Raw genomic sequence first — 16,812 nt, 5'->3', positions numbered from 1 at the left:
CGGGCACCCCAAACCGCAGGGGGGGCGGGGCGGGGGGCGGGGCAGCGGCAGGACCCGTTTGGCTGTGCTCCCCCGCCCCAGGGGCGGCTGCGTCAGCCCGGCCCTGCCAAAAAGTGAGCCTGCCCTGCCCTGCAGCCCCTTCCCTTGCCAAATAAAGAGCCGCTCCTGGAACACCTTCCCTGTCAAATTGTGATCCGCACCCAGAGGTGCCCCCTGGCCAAATAGTGAGCCGCACCTGCCAAATAGTGAGTACTCCCTGCCCCGGGGTGCACCCTGCCCCGTAGGGCCCCCTTGCTAAATAGTGAGTTGGCAGCCCTGCCCCATAGTTCACCTGCTGGTGACCCTAGATCACTGCCCCATAGCGTCCCCATGCCAGATACTGAGCCAGTGCCCCACCCCATGACAGCCCCCCCACCACATCGTGAGCTATTGCCATGCTCGATGGCAGCTCCCCTTGCCAGATAGTGAGCTATTGCCTTGCTCCATGGCAGCCCCCTGCTGCATAGTGAGCCATTGACCTGCTTGATGGCAGCCCCCATTGCAACATAGTGACCCAGTGCCCCACCCCATGGCAGCCCCCGACCACATAGCGAGCCATGGCCCCGCTCCATGGCAGTTCCCCCTTGCCAGATAGTGAGCTATTGCCTTGCTCCATGGCAGCCCCCTGCTGCATAGCGAGCCATTGACCTGCTTGATGGCAGCCCCCATTGCAACATAGTGACCCAGTGCCCCACCCCATGGCAGCCCCCCATGCCACATAGTGATCCTAGGAGGGGCTGAGGGAGCGCCCAGTGCCCCCCTTCCCCCCCCCACCTGGACACCCCTCCCCTCCCCAGGTGTGGGGCAATAAGGGGGCGTGTCCTGTGTGAGCCCCGCCCCTTCCTCCCAAGGTCACACCCCTTTCCCTTGATCTACTAGTGCCAGTGAGTGCGGGGTACTGGAAGTGCTGGGGGCCACTGGGAGGTACTGGGGATGCCGGGGTGACTGGGAGAGGGGATCGGGGCGCCGGGATGGCTGGAAGGGGTAACTGGGCAAACTGGGAGGCGTGGGAGGCTGGCGTAGGGGGTTAACTGGGTTTACTGGGAGCACTGGGCAGGGGTTACTGGGCAAGCTAGGAGCGCGGGGATGTGTTAGCAGGGTTGGGAGGACCCAGAGTGGGTTACTGGGAGGACTGGGGAGAAGCTGGGAATACTGGGAGGGGGTTACTGGGCAAGCTGGGAACACTGGGAGGGGTTCACAGAGCTACTGAAAGGTCTGGGAGGACCCAGAGGGGGTTGCTGGGAGGACTGGGAGAGGGGTACTGGGCAAACTGGGTGCAAGGGAGGGGTTTACTGGGAGGACTGGGAGGGGGGCACTGGGCAAACTGGGAGCATTGGTAGGGGTTAGCAGATTTACCAGGAGGATACAGAGGGGGCTGCTGGGAGTACTGGGAAGGGGTTTCTGGGAAGACTCTGAGCGGGTTACTGGGAGCACTGGGAGGAGGTTACTGGGAGCACTGAGGTGGCTGGGTGGGGGACAAACAGGCACTGGGCGGACTGGGTGCACGGGAGGGGGTTACTGGGGCTGCTGGACGAACTAGGGGGGTAACTGGAAGCACTGAGGTTACTGGGAGCGCTGGGAGGGTGTAACTGGTGTTACTGGAAGCGCTGGGAGGGGCCAACTGGGAGCACTGCGGCTACCGAGAGCACTGGGAGGGGGTAACTGGGCTCACTGGGAGCACGGGGGGGCTCCTGGGAGCACTTCGGGGGGCTGCTGGGAGCGGCGCGAGCGCTGGAAGGGGGGAACTGGGCAGACTGGGGGAACTGGTCGGGCGGGGAGCGCTCCCGGACGGCCGGTCCCGCGCGGCAGGGGAGGAGGCGGTGGGGGGAGGTTGCTCGGGCAGGCCCGGACGCTGGGTCCCTCCGGCGCCAGGCTCGGGTGGAGCGCTGGGAAGGACTGGGAAGGACTGGGAGGGCGCTGGGCCGTGCTGGGAGCCCGGCGGGGGGGACGGGGATGCTGCTGGGCTCTACTGGGAAGGGCTGGGTGGCTTCAGTCGGTCATTCCAGAGGCTCATACTGGTGTGTGGCGGTGAACTCTGGTTCCTACTGGTTTCTAATGGCTTGTACTGGTCTGTATCCGTTTGTACGCCCTTCTACTGGCCCATCCCAGTCTTACTGGCCGTACTGGGAAGGGCCTGAAGGCTTTAACGGCCCGTTCTGGAAGGTCCTACTGGCCTGTGGTGGTCCGTACTGGTTTCTGCGCTCTTACGCTGCTCTGTGCGGGTCTTTACTGGTCCATACTGGTCGTCAGTAAGCTATACTGGGCCATACTGGTCTTACTGGTTGCACCAGAAAAGGTCTGGAGGCTTTAACGGGTCGTTCCAGAAGGTCTTAAAGGTTCGTGGTGGTTCCTACTGGTGTCTTCTGTCTTCTACTGGTCCATGCCAGGCTTTAATGAACTCTACTGGTCCACGTTGTTCTTACTGGTCATACTGGGAAGGGCCTGGATGCATTAATGGGCCATTCCAGAAGGCCTTATCAGCTCGTGGTGGTTCCTACTGGTTTCTGCTCTGCTCCACGGGTCCGTGCTGGTCCCGAATGCACTGTACTGGGCCATACTGGTCACAACGGGCAAAGTTTGCAGGCTTTAATGGGCCAATCCAGAAGGTCTTAGTAGTTCGTGGTGGTTTCTACTGGTTTCTGCTGTCTTCTGCTGGTCCATGCTGGTCTTTAATGAGCTGTGCAGGTCCATAGTGGTCTTACTGGTCGTACTGGGAAGGGTCTGGAGGCATTAATGGGCCATTCTGGAAGGTCTTAGGGTTCGTGGCGGTTCCTGTTGGTTTCCGATCTCTTCTGCTGGCCCGTGCTGGTCTTTATGGGTCCCTGCCGGTCTTTAACGAGCTGTACTGGCCCATACTGGTCTTACTGGTCATACTGGGAGGAGCCTGGAGGCACTAACGGGCCATTCCAGAAGATCAACTGGTCCCTGGTGGCCTGTATTGGTCCAGACTGGTCTCCGCGGTGCCCCGCAGGCGATGCCGGACGCCGACCCCCGCCTGGACCCAGGCCGCTGGGCGGCCGCCAGCTTCCGCCCGCGGGGGGCACCCCCCGCCCCTGCCCCCCGCCCCCGCCGGGGCTTCTGGCGCCGCCTGGGCGGCTGCTGTGGCTGCTGCGGCTGCTGCCGCCGCGGCACCGAGGACTGGGAGCCCCCGCCTGGAGAAGTCCCGGGGCACCGGCCCCCCCAGCCCCTGCGACCAGGTCGGTGCGGGGCGTGACGGGGGCCGTTTTGGGGCTCCCTGGGGGGGAAAGAGTGGTTTCGGGGCTCCTCGGGGTGGGGAAAGGGTGGTTTTGGAGCTCCTCGGGGGGCAAAGGGTGGTTTGGGGGCTCCCCAGGGGGGGAAAGGGTGGTTTCAGGGCTCCTCGGGGTGGGGAAAGGGTGGTTTCGGGGCTCCCCGGGGGGGGAAGGGCAGTTTCGGGGCTCCCCGGGGGGGAAAGGGCAGTTTTGGGGCTCCCCAGGTAGGGAAAGGGCAGTTTTGGGGCTCCCCGGGCGGGGAAAGGGCGGTTTCGGGGCTCCCCAGGTAGGGAAAGGCAGTTTTGGGGCTCCCCGGGGGGAAAGGACGGTTTCAAGGCCTCCCTGGGGTGGGGAAAGGGCGGTTTCGGGGCACCCCATTTTGGAGAAAAAGGGTGGTTTCGGGGCTCCCCGGGGGGTAAAAGAGCAGTTTCGGGGCTCCCCATTTTGGAGAGAAAGGGTGGTTTTGGGGCTCCCCTGTGGGTGAAAGCGTGGTTTCAGGGCTCCCCGGGGTGGGGAAAGAGTGGTTTCGGGGCTCCCCATTTGGGAGAAAAAGAGTGGGTTTGGGGTTTCCAGGGACGGGATTCACACGGGGTTTTCGGGGCCGTTTTGGGGGTTCCGGGGTGGGGCTTTCACTGCCTGTGTCCCCCGCGCCCCCCCAGGCCAGCTGGCGCCCCGGGGGCTCGTGGTGGGCTCGGCGGCCGATCGTGTGGCTCACCACACCTCCGAATTCGCCTGCCCCCGCCTCGTGGTGCGCCGGGGGCAGCCCTTCCGCCTGCGCGTCCTCCTGCCCCGGCCCTTCGACCCCGCGGACGACGGCCTCTGCGTGGAGCTCACCCTCGGTGGGGGGCCGGTTGGGCGGGGCCGGTTGGGCGGGGCCGGTTGGGCGGGGCCGCGCGGTGCGGGCAGCTGGGGGTGGGGCTGGGCGACGCGTGGCGCAATAGGGGCGCGATGGCATCACCCAGGGCTCGGCGGCGGTGGCATCACCCGGCCTGCCACGCCCTGACCCACGGAGCCCTCGGCCTCGCCCCTCCCCGGGTGGGGGGGCGCAATGACCTCACCTGCCCAGGCGATGACCTCACGCCTGGGGTGGTGATGTCACCCCGCAGGCCCCAACCCGCAGGTGGCAAAGGGCACCCACGTCCTCATCCCATTGGGCGAGAGCTCGGCCACCGGTTGGACGGCCGAGGAAGAGGAGCTAGAAGAAGGGGCAGAGCGTCCCGGAGGCCCCGCCCTCAACCTCTGCCTCACGGCCCCGCCCAACGCGCCCATCGGCCGCTACCGCCTCAGCATCAAGACACGCACGGGGGCGGGGGAGTACGCGGCCCCCTTCGACGACGCCAACGACTTCTTCCTCCTCTTCAACCCCTGGTGCCCGGGTGAGGCGGCCCAGCTTCGGGGCAAAAAATCCCCGGCTTCGGGGCAAAAAATCCCCGGCTTCGGGGCAAAAATCCCCGGCTTCGGGGCAAAAAATCCCCAGCTTCGGGGCAAAAAATCCCCGGCTTCGGGGCAAAAAAACCCCGGCTTCGGGGCAAAAAACCCCGGCTTCGGGGCAAAAAACCCCGGCTTCGGGGCAAAAATCCCCGGCTTCGGGGCAAAAAACCCCGGCTTTGGGGCAAAAAACCCCAGCTTCGGGCAACCGGCGCGCTGCCGACGCGGCGGTTTCAGGACTCCCCGCGGGCAGCTGTGGCGGTTTCGGGGCTCCCCGGCGGGGCGGGGCGGGGCGGGGCCGGTGACGTCGGGGTGCCCGCCCGCAGACGACCACGTCTACATGGAGAAAACGAGCGACCTGAACGAGTACGTCCTGAACGAGACGGGGCGCATCTTCTACGGCACCGAGGACCAGATCGCCGAGCGCGCCTGGAACTACGGGCAGGTACCCCGAAACCGGGCGGGGGCACCCCGGAATGCAGGGACACCCCCCCCCCCCCAAGGCCTCACGGAGTGGGGAGACCCCGGAAAATGGGGCGCTAAAATGCAGTGGAGACCCCCCAAAACGGCAGGGCGACCCCAAAATTTGGGGATATCCTCAAGTGGAGGACCCTAAATATTGGGGGGAACCCCCAAAAGAAGCGCAGGGGCTCCCCAAAATAATCATGAGGGTCCCCGAAACCACCAAGTCGCGTCTCAAAACCCTCACACGTCCCCGTAATATTGGGGGGGGGGGGGTGTGGTGTGTCCCTGAAACCACATTTTGCCTCTGGGAGGGGTCGATTTTGGGGGTGACTCGGGAGGCTCTGGGGGCACCCCTGATTTGGGGGGTCCCCCAGTTCGACGCAGGGGTGCTTGAAGCGTGCTTGTACATCCTGGACCGCCGAGGGATGCCCCACAGCGCCCGGGGGGACCCCGTCATGGTGTCCCGCGTCGTCTCCGCCATGGTGGGTTTTGGGGTGAATCGCGAGGGTTTGAGGCGACTTAGGGGATTGGGGGGGGGGGGGGCGTGTCACTTATGCAGGTTTTGGGGTGCTCAAAGGGAGTCTGGGGGGGCAATGTGGTGTTTGGGGGGACCACATGGAGTTTTGGGGTGGGATGTGGGGGATTGGGGGGCTTCTGGTGACTTTGGGGGGTTGTTGGGATTTGGGGGGTTCTGAGGACTTTGAGGGGGTTGTTGGGGTTTGGGGGCTTCTGGTGACTTTGGGGGGGTTGTTGGGATTTGGGGGTGCTGATGACTTTGAGGGGGATTGATGGGATTTTGGGGGGTTCTGAGGACTTTGGGGGGGTTGTTGGGGTTTGGGGGCTTCTGGTGACTTTGGGGGGGTTGTTGGGATTTGGGGGTGCTGATGACTTTGGGGGGGTTGTTGGGGTTTGGGGGCATTTCCATGCGGTTTTGGGGGGCTCTTTGGCCTTTTGCTGGGTTCTGATGATATTTGGGGGGGTTCTCAGTGGGATTGGGGGGGGGCATCCCACCACTTCAGGGCGTCTGTTGGGTTCTGTTGATTTTTGGGGGTGCGCTCAGATTTTGGGGGTGCTCTACTGGCGTTTCGGGGGGTTCCAATGGCTTTTGGAGGCACCTCGACGGGGGCTCCCGGGTTCTCCGTGTGCGGGGGGTGCGAGGGGGTGCCCCACCCCCCGCTGAGGTTTCAGGGTGCCCCAGGTGAACTCGCTGGATGACAACGGGGTGCTGGTGGGCAACTGGACGGGCGACTACGCCCAGGGCACCAACCCCTCGTCCTGGGCCGGCTCCGTCGACATCCTCCGCTCGTACCACAGCGCCGGCGCCCCCGTGCGCTACGGCCAGTGCTGGGTCTTCGCCGGCGTCATGACCACCGGTGCGTGCCCCCCCCCCCCCCGGCTGGCTGCTACCGGTGTGACCCAGGGTCGCGGTGGGAGGGGGCGCGGGGTGCGCGGGGAGCCCCTGGGAGTCACGCGGAGGCAGACTGGAGCCTCCAGAGCTGGGATAAGTGGAGCTTAAAACGCATTCTTCGTACTGGTTTATACTGGTCTGAGCCGGTTATAGGCTGGTGCGTGCCGGGAGGGGGTCCGGGGTGCCCTGGGGGTCACTGGAAGGCAGATGGGAGCCCCTTGCAGGGGGGACAAGTGAACCCCTGAGACACACGCTTTGGTACTGGTCCGTACTGGTCCGTACTGGTCCGTACTGGTGCCGCAGTGCTGCGGTGCCTGGGCTTCCCCACCCGCACCGTCACCAACTACAACTCGGCCCACGACACCGACGTCTCGCTCACCACCGACATCTACTTCGACGAGAACATGCGGCCCCTGGAGCGCCTCAACACCGACTCCGTCTGGTACTGGTTTGGGCTGGTTCGGGCTGGTTTGGGCTGGGAAGGGGGTGCCGGGAGGGGGTCTGGGGGCCGCGGGGGCACGAACGGCTGATGTAGGGGCCGGGAGGCTCGTCCTCGGCCCTTCTGGTGCGCGGTGGTTTATCCTGGAACGGACTGGTTCATGGCAGCCCGCGCTGGTCCGTACTGGTCCGTACTGGTCCGTACTGGTTTATACGGGGCCGTGCAGGAACTTCCACGTGTGGAACGACTGCTGGATGAAGCGCCCCGACCTCCCCGACGGCTACGACGGGTGGCAGGTGGTCGACGCCACCCCCCAGGAGACCAGCAGCGGTACGGGCTCCTGCTGGTCTGTGCCGGGAGGCACCGGGAGGAGGCCTGGGGGCCGCCGGGGGCCGGTGGTCCGTGGGCTGCGGGAGGGGGAAGCGCCGCCGCGGGGGCGCGGGGGCTCGTGCTGGCCCGCCCTGGTCCTCACCGGCCCGTGCCGGTGGCCAGGGCTGTTCTGCTGCGGGCCGTGCTCGGTGACGGCGGTGAAGAACGGCGAGGTCTTCCTCAAGTACGACACCCCCTTCGTCTTCGCGGAGGTAGGGGGGCGGGGCCTCCGGGCGGGGCCTCCGGGTGGGGCGGTGGGCGTGGCCCGCTGTAACGAGGGGGCGGGCCCTCAGGTGAACAGCGACAAGGTCTACTGGCAGCGGCAGCCCAACGGCGCCTTCGCCGTGGTGCACGTGGAGGAGGGCGCCATCGGGCGCCGCATCAGCACCCTGGGGGCGGGGTCCGGCGCCCGGCTGGACATCACCCACCAGTACAAGCACCCCGAGGGTGAGGCCCCGCCCCCTGGCACCCCTCCACCCCGTAGCCTTCGTAGCCTCCCCCGCCCCGTGACCCAATGACCCTCAACCCCGCCGTTCCTCGGCCCCACGCGGGGACCCTCCACCTGTTGGTCCGCAACCCTTGACCTTGACCTGGGGCCCCGCCCCTTGCCCCGCCCCGCAACCTGTACCCTTTGACCCCAACACCTACAACCATCACCCCAACCTCAAGACCCCGTAGCCCTCGACCTGTTGACCTGAGACCCCTTCCCTTTGACCCCTGACCCCTTGACCCCTTCCCTTTGACCCCCGACCCATTTGACCCCGACCCTTTGACCTCCATCCCCTTGACCCCTCCCCTTTGACCCCTGACCCCTTGACCCCTCCCCTTTGTCCCCCGACCCATTTGACCCCGACCCTTTGACCCCGACCCTTTGACCTCCAGCCCCTTGACCCCTCCCCTTTGACCCCTGACCCCTTGACCCCTCCCCTTTGACCCCCGACCCATTTGACCCCGACCCTTTGACCTCCAGCCCCTTGACCCCTCCCCTTTGACCCCTGACCCCTTGACCCCTTCCCTTTGACCCCCAACCCTTTGACCCTGACCCCTTGACCTCCAGCCCCTTGACCCCTCCCCTTTGACCCACAACCCAAGGACCCCTTGACCCACTGACCGCTGACCCCTGTGCCCTCCCAACGCGTGACCCCGTGACCCCGTGGCGTGACATCAGCCCCCGCCCCTTGACCCCGCCCCCCCCCCCCCCCGGTGCCCCCTGACCCCCGACCGCTGCTGCCCGCAGGCTCGGAGGAGGAGCGCCGCGCCGTCTCCACCGCCACCTCCCACGGCTCCCGCCCCCGCACCCAGGGGACCCCCTCCTTGGGGGAGGTGACGGTGACGGTGGGGGCGGGGCCGGCGGTGGCGGGGGCGGAGCTGGAGCTGCGGGCGGTGGCCCGGAACGACGGGGTGGAGCCTCGCACGCTCCGCCTCCGCCTCTCCCTCTGCGCCGTGCGCTACACCGGCATCTCCGGGGCGCCGTTCCGGCAGGAGCAGCACCGGCGCGCCGTGCCGCCGGGGCAGGGTGAGGCCCGACACCCCGGAGACCCCCGGAGACCCCCCAGTGACCCCCCGTGACCCCCAGTGGCCCTCCAGAGACCCCCCAAGACCCCCTGAGACCCCCCGGGTCCCCCCAGCGCCCGAGGGAAGCGCTGCCCCGGGAGCATGGGTGGCTCCCTCAAGCCGCGGGGGTCCCCGACGTCCCCTGTCCATCCCCCCCCAGAGGAGACGGTGACGATGACGGTGGCCTACGCCGAGTACGGGCCGCACGTGGGCGACCAGGACGCCCTGAAGCTGACGGTGGCCGGAGCCGTGGAGGAGACGGGGCAAGTGGTGGCCAAGGAGCTGCGGGTCCGGCTGCACGCGCCTGAGCTCACCCTCACGGTACGGCCGGGGGCGGGGGGCGAGGGGGGGGGGGGGCCGCGACCCCCGCGGCGGGACCCACCCCCGCCCCCCGCCAACGCACGGCCCCGCTCTGTCGGCAGCTGCTGGCGCCGGCCGTGGTGGGGGAGGAGACCCCGGTGCAGGTGGTTTTCCAGAACCCGCTTCCCGACACGCTGAGTGGGGCCACCCTGCGCATGGAGGGCGCGGGCATCTCCTGCCCCAAGGCCCTGCGGCTGGGGTGAGGGCGTGGGGGGCGCCGGGGGGCCTTTGGGGGGCACCGGGGGCCCTTTGGGGGGCGCCAGGGGGCTTTTGGGGGCGCCGGGGGGGCAATGGGGGGCCTTTGGGGGGCACCAGGGAGCCTTTGGGGGTGCCGGGGGGTGCTGGGGGGCAGTGGGGGGCCTTTAGGGGTGCCAGGGGGGCGCTGGGGGGGTGCTGGGGGGCCTTTGGGGGGCACTGGGGGGCCATTGATGGGTGCCAGGGGGCGGTGGGGGGCACCAGGGAGCATTTGGGGGCACCGGGGGGGTGCTGGGGGGTGCTGGAGGGGCGGTGGGGGGCCTTTGGGGGCGCCGGGGGGCAGTGGGGGGGTGGTGGGGGACACCAGGGGACCTTTGGGGGACACCAGGGGGCCTTTGGGGGGCACCAGGGGGCGTTTGGGGGGCACCAGGAGGGTGCTGGGGGGCACTGGGGAGTGGTGGTGGGGCGGTAGGGGGCACTGGGGGGGCTTTGGGGGGCACCAGGGGGCCTTTGGGTGGCACTGGGGGGCCATTGATGGGTGCCAGGGGGCAATGGGGGGCACCAGGGTGCCTTTGGGGGGTGCCGGTGGGCGTTGGGGGACACCTGGGGATGGAGTGGGGGGTTGTTTTGGGTGGTCCCGGGCATGGGGGGGGGAGGGGGGCGCTGCAGGGGCATTTGGGGGGCGCCCGGGCATGGGGGGGGGGGGGTGTGTGTGTGCCCCAGGATGGGGGGAGGCGTTTGGGGGGTGACCAGGGATGGGGGGGGGGGGGGGACGGGGACCCCGGTGTCGGGGGGGGGCACCCCGCGGCCGGGGTGACCCCGCGCCCCCGCAGGTCGGTGGGGCCGGGGCAGACGGTGCGGCTGCGCCAGGCCGTGGTCCCGCTGCGCCCCGGCCGCCGGCGCCTCGTGGCCGCCCTCGAGAGCCCCCGCCTGGGGCCCCTGCACGGGACCCTCCAGTTCGACGTCGCCCCCGCCCCTGCCGGGGCCGCCGGGAGCACCGGGAGCCCCCCCCGGCGCCCGCGCCGCGCCCGGCGCCGCGCCCCCCCGCCTGCCGGCAGCACCGGGGGGTGACGGGGGGTGCTGGGAGGGCGGGGGGGGGTACTGGGGGCGCTGGGAGGGTGACGGGGGGCGCTGGGAGGGCGGGGGGGGGTACTGGGGGCGCTGGGAGGGTGACGGGGGGTGCTGGGAGGGCGGGGGGGGGGGTACTGGGGGCGCTGGGAGGGTGACGGGGGGCGCTGGGAGGGCGGGGGGGGGGTACTGGGGGCGCTGGGAGGGTGACGGGGGGTGCTGGGAGGGCGGGGGGGGGGTACTGGGGGCGCTGGGAGGGTGACGGGGGGTGCTGGGAGGGCGGGGGGGGGGTACTGGGGGCGCTGGGAGGGTGACGGGGGGGCGCTGGGAGGGCGGCGGGGGTCACTGGGAGCAGCTCTGGGGGGGGGTCACTGGGAGCAGCTCTGGGGGGGGTCACTGGGAGCAGGTCGGGGGGGTCACTGGGAGCAGCTCTGGGGGGGGTCACTGGAGCAGCTCTGGGGGGGGGTCACTGGGAGCAGGTCGGGGGGGGGTCACTGGGAGCAGCTCGGGGGGGGGTCACTGGGAGCAGCTCTGGGGGGGGGTCACTGGGAGCAGGTCGGGGGGGGTCACTGGGAGCAGCTCTGGGGGGGGGTCACTGGGAGCAGGTCGGGGGGGGTCACTGGGAGCAGCTCTGGGGGGGGTCACTGGGAGCAGCTCGGGGGGGGGTCACTGGGAGCAGGTCGGGGGGGGTCACTGGGAGCAGCTCTGGGGGGGGTCACTGGGAGCAGCTCTGGGGGGGGGTCACTGGGAGCAGGTCGGGGGGGTCACTGGGAGCAGGTCGGGGGGGGTCACTGGGAGCAGCTCTGGGGGGGGGGTCACTGGGAGCAGCTCTGGGGGGGGTCACTGGGAGCAGCTCTGGGGGGGGGTCACTGGGAGCAGGTCGGGGGGGTCACTGGGAGCAGCTCTGGGGGGGGTCACTGGGAGCAGGTCGGGGGGGGTCACTGGGAGCAGCTCTGGGGGGGGGTCACTGGGAGCAGGTCGGGGGGGTCACTGGGAGCAGGTCGGGGGGGGGTCACTGGGAGCAGCTCGGGGGGGGGTCACTGGGAGCAGCTCTGGGGGGGGGTCACTGGGAGCAGGTCGGGGGGGGTCACTGGGAGCAGCTCGGGGGGGGGTCACTGGGAGCAGCTCTGGGGGGGGGTCACTGGGAGCAGGTCGGGGGGTCACTGGGAGCAGGTCGGGGGGGGTCACTGGGAGCAGCTCTGGGGGGGGGGTCACTGGGAGCAGGTCGGGGGGGTCACTGGGAGCAGCTCTGGGGGGGGGGTCACTGGGAGCAGGTCGGGGGGGGGTCACTGGGAGCAGGTCGGGGGGGTCACTGGGAGCAGCTCTGGGGGGGTCACTGGGAGCAGCTCTGGGGGGGGGTCACTGGGAGCAGGTCGGGGGGGGTCACTGGGAGCAGCTCTGGGGGGGGTCACTGGGAGCAGCTCTGGGGGGGGGTCACTGGGAGCAGCTCTGGGGGGTCACTGGGAGCAGCTCTGGGGGGGGGGTCACTGGGAGCAGGTCGGGGGGGTCACTGGGAGCAGGTCGGGGGGGTCACTGGGAGCAGCTCTGGGGGGGGGTCACTGGGAGCAGGTCGGGGGGGTCACTGGGAGCAGCTCTGGGGGGGGTCACTGGGAGCAGGTCGGGGGGGGGGTCACTGGGAGCAGCTCTGGGGGGGGTCACTGGGAGCAGGTCGGGGGGGGTCACTGGGAGCAGCTCTGGGGGGGGGTCACTGGGAGCAGGTCGGGGGGGGGTCACTGGGAGCAGCTCTGGGGGGGGGTCACTGGGAGCAGCTCTGGGGGGGGTCACTGGGAGCAGCTCGGGGGGGGGTCACTGGGAGCAGGTCGGGGGGGGTCACTGGGAGCACTTGGAGAGCCCCGCCCCGCCCCTCCCACCGCCCCCAGTTTGGCCCCATCCACTCCCAGTTTCGCCTGTTTTGCCTCAAACCGCCCCAATGACGTCATCGAGCCTCCCCCCATGATGTCACCCACCTCAATTCCCCGACCCTCTGTCGCCACGTCATCAATAAACCGCTCTGATGGAAGGACAGCTCCGTGACGTCACTGAGGGGGCGGGCGGTGCCGCGCGAGGAGGCGGTGGCGCGGGGAAACTGACGTCACAAAGGGGCGGGGAGGGCGCGCGGCGATTGGTCGCGGCGGCGACCAATGGGGAGGGGAAATCGGGACCGCGCCTTAAGCGGGCGGTAGCAGCGCGCGGTCGCCGGCGTGCTGACGTCACTTCCGGCGCGGCGGGCACGCGGGGACGTCCCGGGCTCCCGGCGCCGCCGGTGCCGCCGCTAGCCGTCCCCGCCCGGAAGTGACGGAGCCGCCCCTCGCCGCGCGCAGCATGGGCGGGCGTGACGTCAGGTGAGCGGCGCGGGGGGGGGCGGGACCTCGGGGTGCGGCGCTTCGGGGCTGGGGCGAGGCTGAGAGGGGGCGTGGCGGGAGCTGGGCGGGGCTTGGTGTGGGCGGGGCAATCGAGCACGGGCAGGGCCTGGGGCGGGGCTGTGGAGCTGTGGGTGTGGCTATGGGCCTGGGGGGCGGGGCTGTGGCGCTGTGGGCGGGGCTGTAGAGCTGTGGTGTGGCTATGGGCCTGTGGGCGGGGCTGTGGAGCTGTGGGTGTGGCTATGGGCCTGGGGGCGGGGATGTGGCGCTGTGGGCGGGGCTATGGGCCTGTGGGCGGGGCTGTGGAGCTGTGGGTGTGGGCATGGGCCAGTGGGCGGGGCTGTGGAGCTGTGGGTGTGGCTGTGGGCCTGGGGGCGGGGCTTCAGAGCTGTGGGTGTGGGTATGGGCCAGTGGGCGGGGCTGCAGAGCTGTGGGTGTGGCTATGGGCCTGTGGGCGGGGCTGTGGCGCTGTGGGTGTGGCTATGGGCGGGGGCGGGGGGTGTGTAGTTGTGGGCGGGGCTGTGGAGCTGTGGGTGTGGCTATGGGCCTGGGGGCGGGGATGTGAGCTGTGGGCGGGGCTGCGGAGCTGTGGGTATGGCTATGGGCCTGTGGGTGGGGCTGTGGAGCTGTGGGTGTGGCTATGGGCCTGTGGGCGGGGATGTGGTGCTGTGGGCGGGGCTATGGGCCTGGGGGTGGGGCTGTGGAGCTGTGGGCGGGGCTGTGGAGCTGTGGGTGTGGCTATGGGGCTGTGGGCGGGGCTGTGGAGCTGTGGGTGCGGCTGTGAGCTGTGGGTGTTTCTCTCGTGGGGGTGGAGCTTCCCACTGACCCCGCCCCCCAGCCCCAGCGCAGCCCTGCGGCTGGCGCTGGCGGGGGCGTGGCACGTGGTGCGTGGGCGGAGCCTGGGCCAGTTCCCGCGGGTGCTGGGGCTGCTGGAGGCCGTGGGGCGGGCGGCCCCCGGCGCCGTCCGCTTCCGACATGGCGCCCGCCTGCGCCTCGGCCTGCAGGCCGCCGTGAGTAGCCCCGCCCACCTCCTTCCCAGCAGGCACCGGGGCGCCCGCCATGGCTGCTGTCCCGCCCTCCCGCCCCCTCGGCCCACCAATATGGCCGCCGCCCTCCTCCTGCATCCCTTCCCATCATGCCCCGGGGCCGGCAGCCATCTTGCCAGGGCTCCCCATGACAGCAGCCATCTTCCTGCCCCGGCGGCCATCTTCCCATCATGCCCTGCAGGTGGTGGTGCGGATGCTGGAGGAGGCCCAGCCCGACGGGAAGATCTTTGACGCCATCGACTCCTTCTTCCCCGAGGGGGAGGCACCGGCCGCCGCCCACGGCCAGGCTGTGAGTGACGGGCAGGGGAGGGGCGCGGGGCACGCAGGCGTGGCCTCACGCCCCGCCCCGCCCGTGTCCCCCCAGACCCCCCGGGAGCTGGCGATGGTGGGGGAGGCCCAGGAGAGCTTCCGCGAGCTGGTGCTGGGGCTGCTGGCGGACCACGGGCGGCGGGAGGCCTACCTGCAGGTACTGCCCAGTACAGACCAGTGCCCTCCCAGTAATCCCCCCCCCAGCGCCTCCCGCTGCGTCCCAGGCCCTCCCAGTGCCTTCCCATCGCTTCCCAGTGCTTCCCAATCCCCCCACACAAATCCCTTCGACTTGGTCCCAGGTGAGCCGGGGGTCTGCGAGGGGGCTTCCCAGTGTCTCCCAGTTCATCCCACTACCCCCCAGTTTATCCCAGTGCCCGCCCAGTTTGTCCCAGCTTGCCCTAAATGCCTCCCAGTGCCCTCCTGTTGCCTTCAAGTGCTCCCCCCCCCCGCCCTCCCCCATCCCTCTGGATGGGTCCTGGTTCCCCTGGGAGGGGTCCCAGTGCCCCCCAGTGCCTCCCAGTATCCCCAGGGCCCGGCGGGGGAGGAATACGGGAGGCATTCCTGCAGGCCCTCGAGCACCTCTTCTACGAGTATCTGCAGCGGCTGGAGAGCGCCCTGCCCCGCCCCGACCTGCGGCAGGTGGGCGGGGCCGCTGGGCGGGGCATCGAGGGGCGGGGCCTGTGGAGCAGCAGGGCCGGAGGGGTTGGACGAAAGCATTACGGGTGGGGTTCGGGAAAGGGGTGGGACTTAATTAGAGGGGGCGTGTCCCAGTTGAAAGAATAGGGTGGGGCTTGCCCAGCTAATGAGGCAGGGCCAAGGGGTGGGGCCTGGCCTTGGTCCCGCCTTGGTCCCACCCCCTGACTCCACCCTTTCCAGCTCCATGAGGTGGTGTGGAGCCACGCCCCTCCCGGATCCCACCCCAGTGACCTGCCAATCCTGAGCCGGTACCTAGCAGACATGGGCCATGCCCACTGCGGTAGGTGGGGCTTTGTACAAGGGGTGGGGCTTAATGCAAGAGTGAACAAAAGGGGTGGGCCTCAGGACAAGGGGCGTGGCTTTGCAGAGGGTGTGGCTGCATGAGGCCCTGCCCAACCCTAAGCCCCGCCCTAGGCCCTGTGCCCCGCCCCCTGACCAACACCCAGACGCCGGGGTCCGTCCGCCGCGAGCCGCCTGCCCCGTGAGTAGCCCCACCCCCTCTGCCCACTAAACCCCGCCCCTTCCCCATTAACACCACGCCCCTCATGGCTCCGCCCCTCCAGGCTAGGGCCCCGCCCAGGCTTCCACAGGCTCCGCCCTCTCCAGCCCCCACCCTTGGGTGAGTATTGGGGGGGTGGGGGCTCCAGCCCACCCTGAGGCGGGACCCAGGTGTCCGGCTCCGCCCTGACCCGCCCTTCCCCCCCCCCGGCAGAATTTGTCAATGATGTCATCAGTGACTCGGAGAATGACTGTTACCCGCGCAGAAAGGTGGGGGAGGGGCTCGGGGGGGCCAACGGGGGGGTTATGGGGATATTGGGGGCAAATGGGGCAGGCACGTGCTGGAGGGGGTAATTGGTGCTCAGGGGGTAATTAGAGGTGGGGGTAATTAGCAACTGGGGGGGTAATTAAGGGCAGGCTGGGAGTTAATGCCGTTTTTCTCCCTCAGGCCCGGGCGCGGGCCCTGCCCCTCCCCCGCTGTGTCCCGCCCCGCTCAGGTGAGTGCCGTGCTGTTAATTACACCCCTAATTACCCTCAGGTTAATTAACACCCCCCCAACTGCTGCCAAACAGGGAGCCATTGAGGCTCCCCTGCTGCTGCATTCTGTGCCGCCACCCCGCTGTGGCCCCGCCCCCCGCCATCCCATTGGCCTGTCTCAGCTGTGCTCACACCTATTGGCCCCCCAGAATTCGACTCATCCCGCCCCTCGCCCTCAGTGGGGTTGTACCGTGGCGGGGGGGCGGGGCCAATGTTAAAGGGGCCAATCGGCGTTTGGGAGGGAAGGAGGCAGCCAATGGAAGCGCAGCGGTGCTACGGGGGGGCGGGCTGCGGGGCATGACGGCATTGAGCCCCAAACCCGCTAAATTTGGAGTTAAACCCCCCACTTGTTACCCCTGCCCGCAGCGTGGTGCGCTCGCGGGGCGGGCGCTGCGCTCTGATTGGCCGGGTGTGTCGGACCGGCGGCCGCGCCGCCCAATCGCGCGCGGCGGTGGGAGTGGTGGTGGAACTACAGCTCCCATCAGGCCCCGCGCGGGGAGGCGCCGCCATCTTGCGTTACCGACGGCGACTCCCGGGGACCGGGGGGGAAGTGACGTTGTGGGCGGGGCTCGGGGGGGCGTTTCCGGTTCCAGGCGAGGGGAGAAAGAGCCGGCGCGGGCACGATGCTGATCAAAGTGAAGGTGGGAGCGGGGGGGGTGGTCTCCGGGGGCGGGGGGGAGGGGGCTCGGCTGCGCCGCGGGGCATTGTGGGATTGGGGGGACCGGGAAGGGGGGGCTGCTGCGGGGGAGCGGGGCTTGGGGGATCCTGGGTCGTCGGGGGGGCCTGGGGGGGGGGGCTGTCCCAGGGGTTT

The 16,812-nt window shown here is 69.5% G+C and overlaps 2 protein-coding genes and 1 long non-coding RNA gene across 9 annotated transcripts; 2 read left to right on the top strand and 1 right to left on the bottom strand.

Annotated features, from left to right (window-relative positions):
- The first annotated feature begins 664 nt into the window (after positions 1 to 664).
- TGM1 (transglutaminase 1) lies at positions 665 to 10,632 on the top strand. Of its 7 annotated transcripts, XM_075080591.1 has the most exons (15): positions 1,979 to 2,375; positions 3,011 to 3,236; positions 3,929 to 4,108; positions 4,376 to 4,645; positions 5,024 to 5,142; positions 5,537 to 5,644; positions 6,361 to 6,535; positions 6,874 to 7,012; positions 7,236 to 7,339; positions 7,502 to 7,590; positions 7,672 to 7,825; positions 8,616 to 8,894; positions 9,093 to 9,253; positions 9,355 to 9,491; positions 10,321 to 10,630. In XM_075080591.1, the coding sequence occupies exons 2-15, from the start codon at positions 3,014 to 3,016 to the stop codon at positions 10,556 to 10,558; spliced, it is 2,376 nt and encodes a 791-aa protein (XP_074936692.1). In that variant the 5' UTR covers positions 1,979 to 2,375; positions 3,011 to 3,013; the 3' UTR covers positions 10,559 to 10,630. The 7 variants fall into 7 exon arrangements, with proteins under 7 accessions (XP_074936688.1, XP_074936686.1, XP_074936687.1 ...); XM_075080587.1 differs by adding an exon at positions 665 to 923 and having other exon boundaries at positions 2,149 to 2,375; positions 7,236 to 7,825; positions 10,321 to 10,632; XM_075080586.1 differs by adding an exon at positions 930 to 963 and having other exon boundaries at positions 2,149 to 2,375; positions 7,236 to 7,825; positions 10,321 to 10,632.
- On the bottom strand, positions 6,683 to 8,264 carry LOC142051486 (uncharacterized). The gene is made up of 2 exons (XR_012658519.1): positions 8,233 to 8,264; positions 6,683 to 8,000 (listed from the first exon to the last, which is right to left on the bottom strand). It is a non-coding gene; the product is annotated as an uncharacterized LOC142051486 (long non-coding RNA).
- A 2,113-nt stretch (positions 10,633 to 12,745) lies between the features above and the next one.
- TINF2 (TERF1 interacting nuclear factor 2) lies at positions 12,746 to 16,642 on the top strand. Its single transcript, XM_075080594.1, has 11 exons — positions 12,746 to 12,897; positions 13,754 to 13,925; positions 14,143 to 14,250; positions 14,326 to 14,427; positions 14,800 to 14,909; positions 15,147 to 15,246; positions 15,381 to 15,447; positions 15,530 to 15,585; positions 15,679 to 15,734; positions 15,913 to 15,961; positions 16,595 to 16,642. Exons 1-6 carry the CDS (start codon positions 12,878 to 12,880, stop codon positions 15,208 to 15,210), a joined length of 576 nt encoding a protein of 191 aa, XP_074936695.1. The 5' UTR covers positions 12,746 to 12,877; the 3' UTR covers positions 15,211 to 15,246; positions 15,381 to 15,447; positions 15,530 to 15,585; positions 15,679 to 15,734; positions 15,913 to 15,961; positions 16,595 to 16,642.
- The last annotated feature ends 170 nt before the right edge of the window (positions 16,643 to 16,812 follow it).

Source organism: Phalacrocorax aristotelis, unplaced genomic scaffold (genome assembly GCF_949628215.1).
Source record: "Phalacrocorax aristotelis unplaced genomic scaffold, bGulAri2.1 scaffold_329, whole genome shotgun sequence".
Classification (NCBI taxonomy): Eukaryota; Metazoa; Chordata; class Aves; order Suliformes; family Phalacrocoracidae; genus Phalacrocorax; species Phalacrocorax aristotelis.
Note: the sequence above shows the minus strand (reverse complement) of the source record. Positions and strands in the feature narration are given on the sequence as shown.

Bases quoted from the DNA above. Each gene is read 5' to 3' on its own strand.
- TINF2 (XM_075080594.1), top strand. From the start codon at position 12,878: ATGGGCGGGCGTGACGTCAG. The intron at 14,251-14,325 runs GTGAGTGACGGG...GTGTCCCCCCAG, and splicing joins CCGCCGCCCACGGCCAGGCT to ACCCCCCGGGAGCTGGCGAT. The intron at 14,910-15,146 runs GTGGGCGGGGCC...CACCCTTTCCAG, and splicing joins CCCGCCCCGACCTGCGGCAG to CTCCATGAGGTGGTGTGGAG.
- TGM1 (XM_075080587.1), top strand. From the start codon at position 3,014: ATGCCGGACGCCGACCCCCGCCTGGACCCAGGCCGCTGGGCGGCCGCC. The intron at 8,895-9,092 runs GTGAGGCCCGAC...ATCCCCCCCCAG, and splicing joins CGCCGTGCCGCCGGGGCAGG to AGGAGACGGTGACGATGACG. The intron at 9,492-10,320 runs GTGAGGGCGTGG...GCGCCCCCGCAG, and splicing joins CCCAAGGCCCTGCGGCTGGG to GTCGGTGGGGCCGGGGCAGA.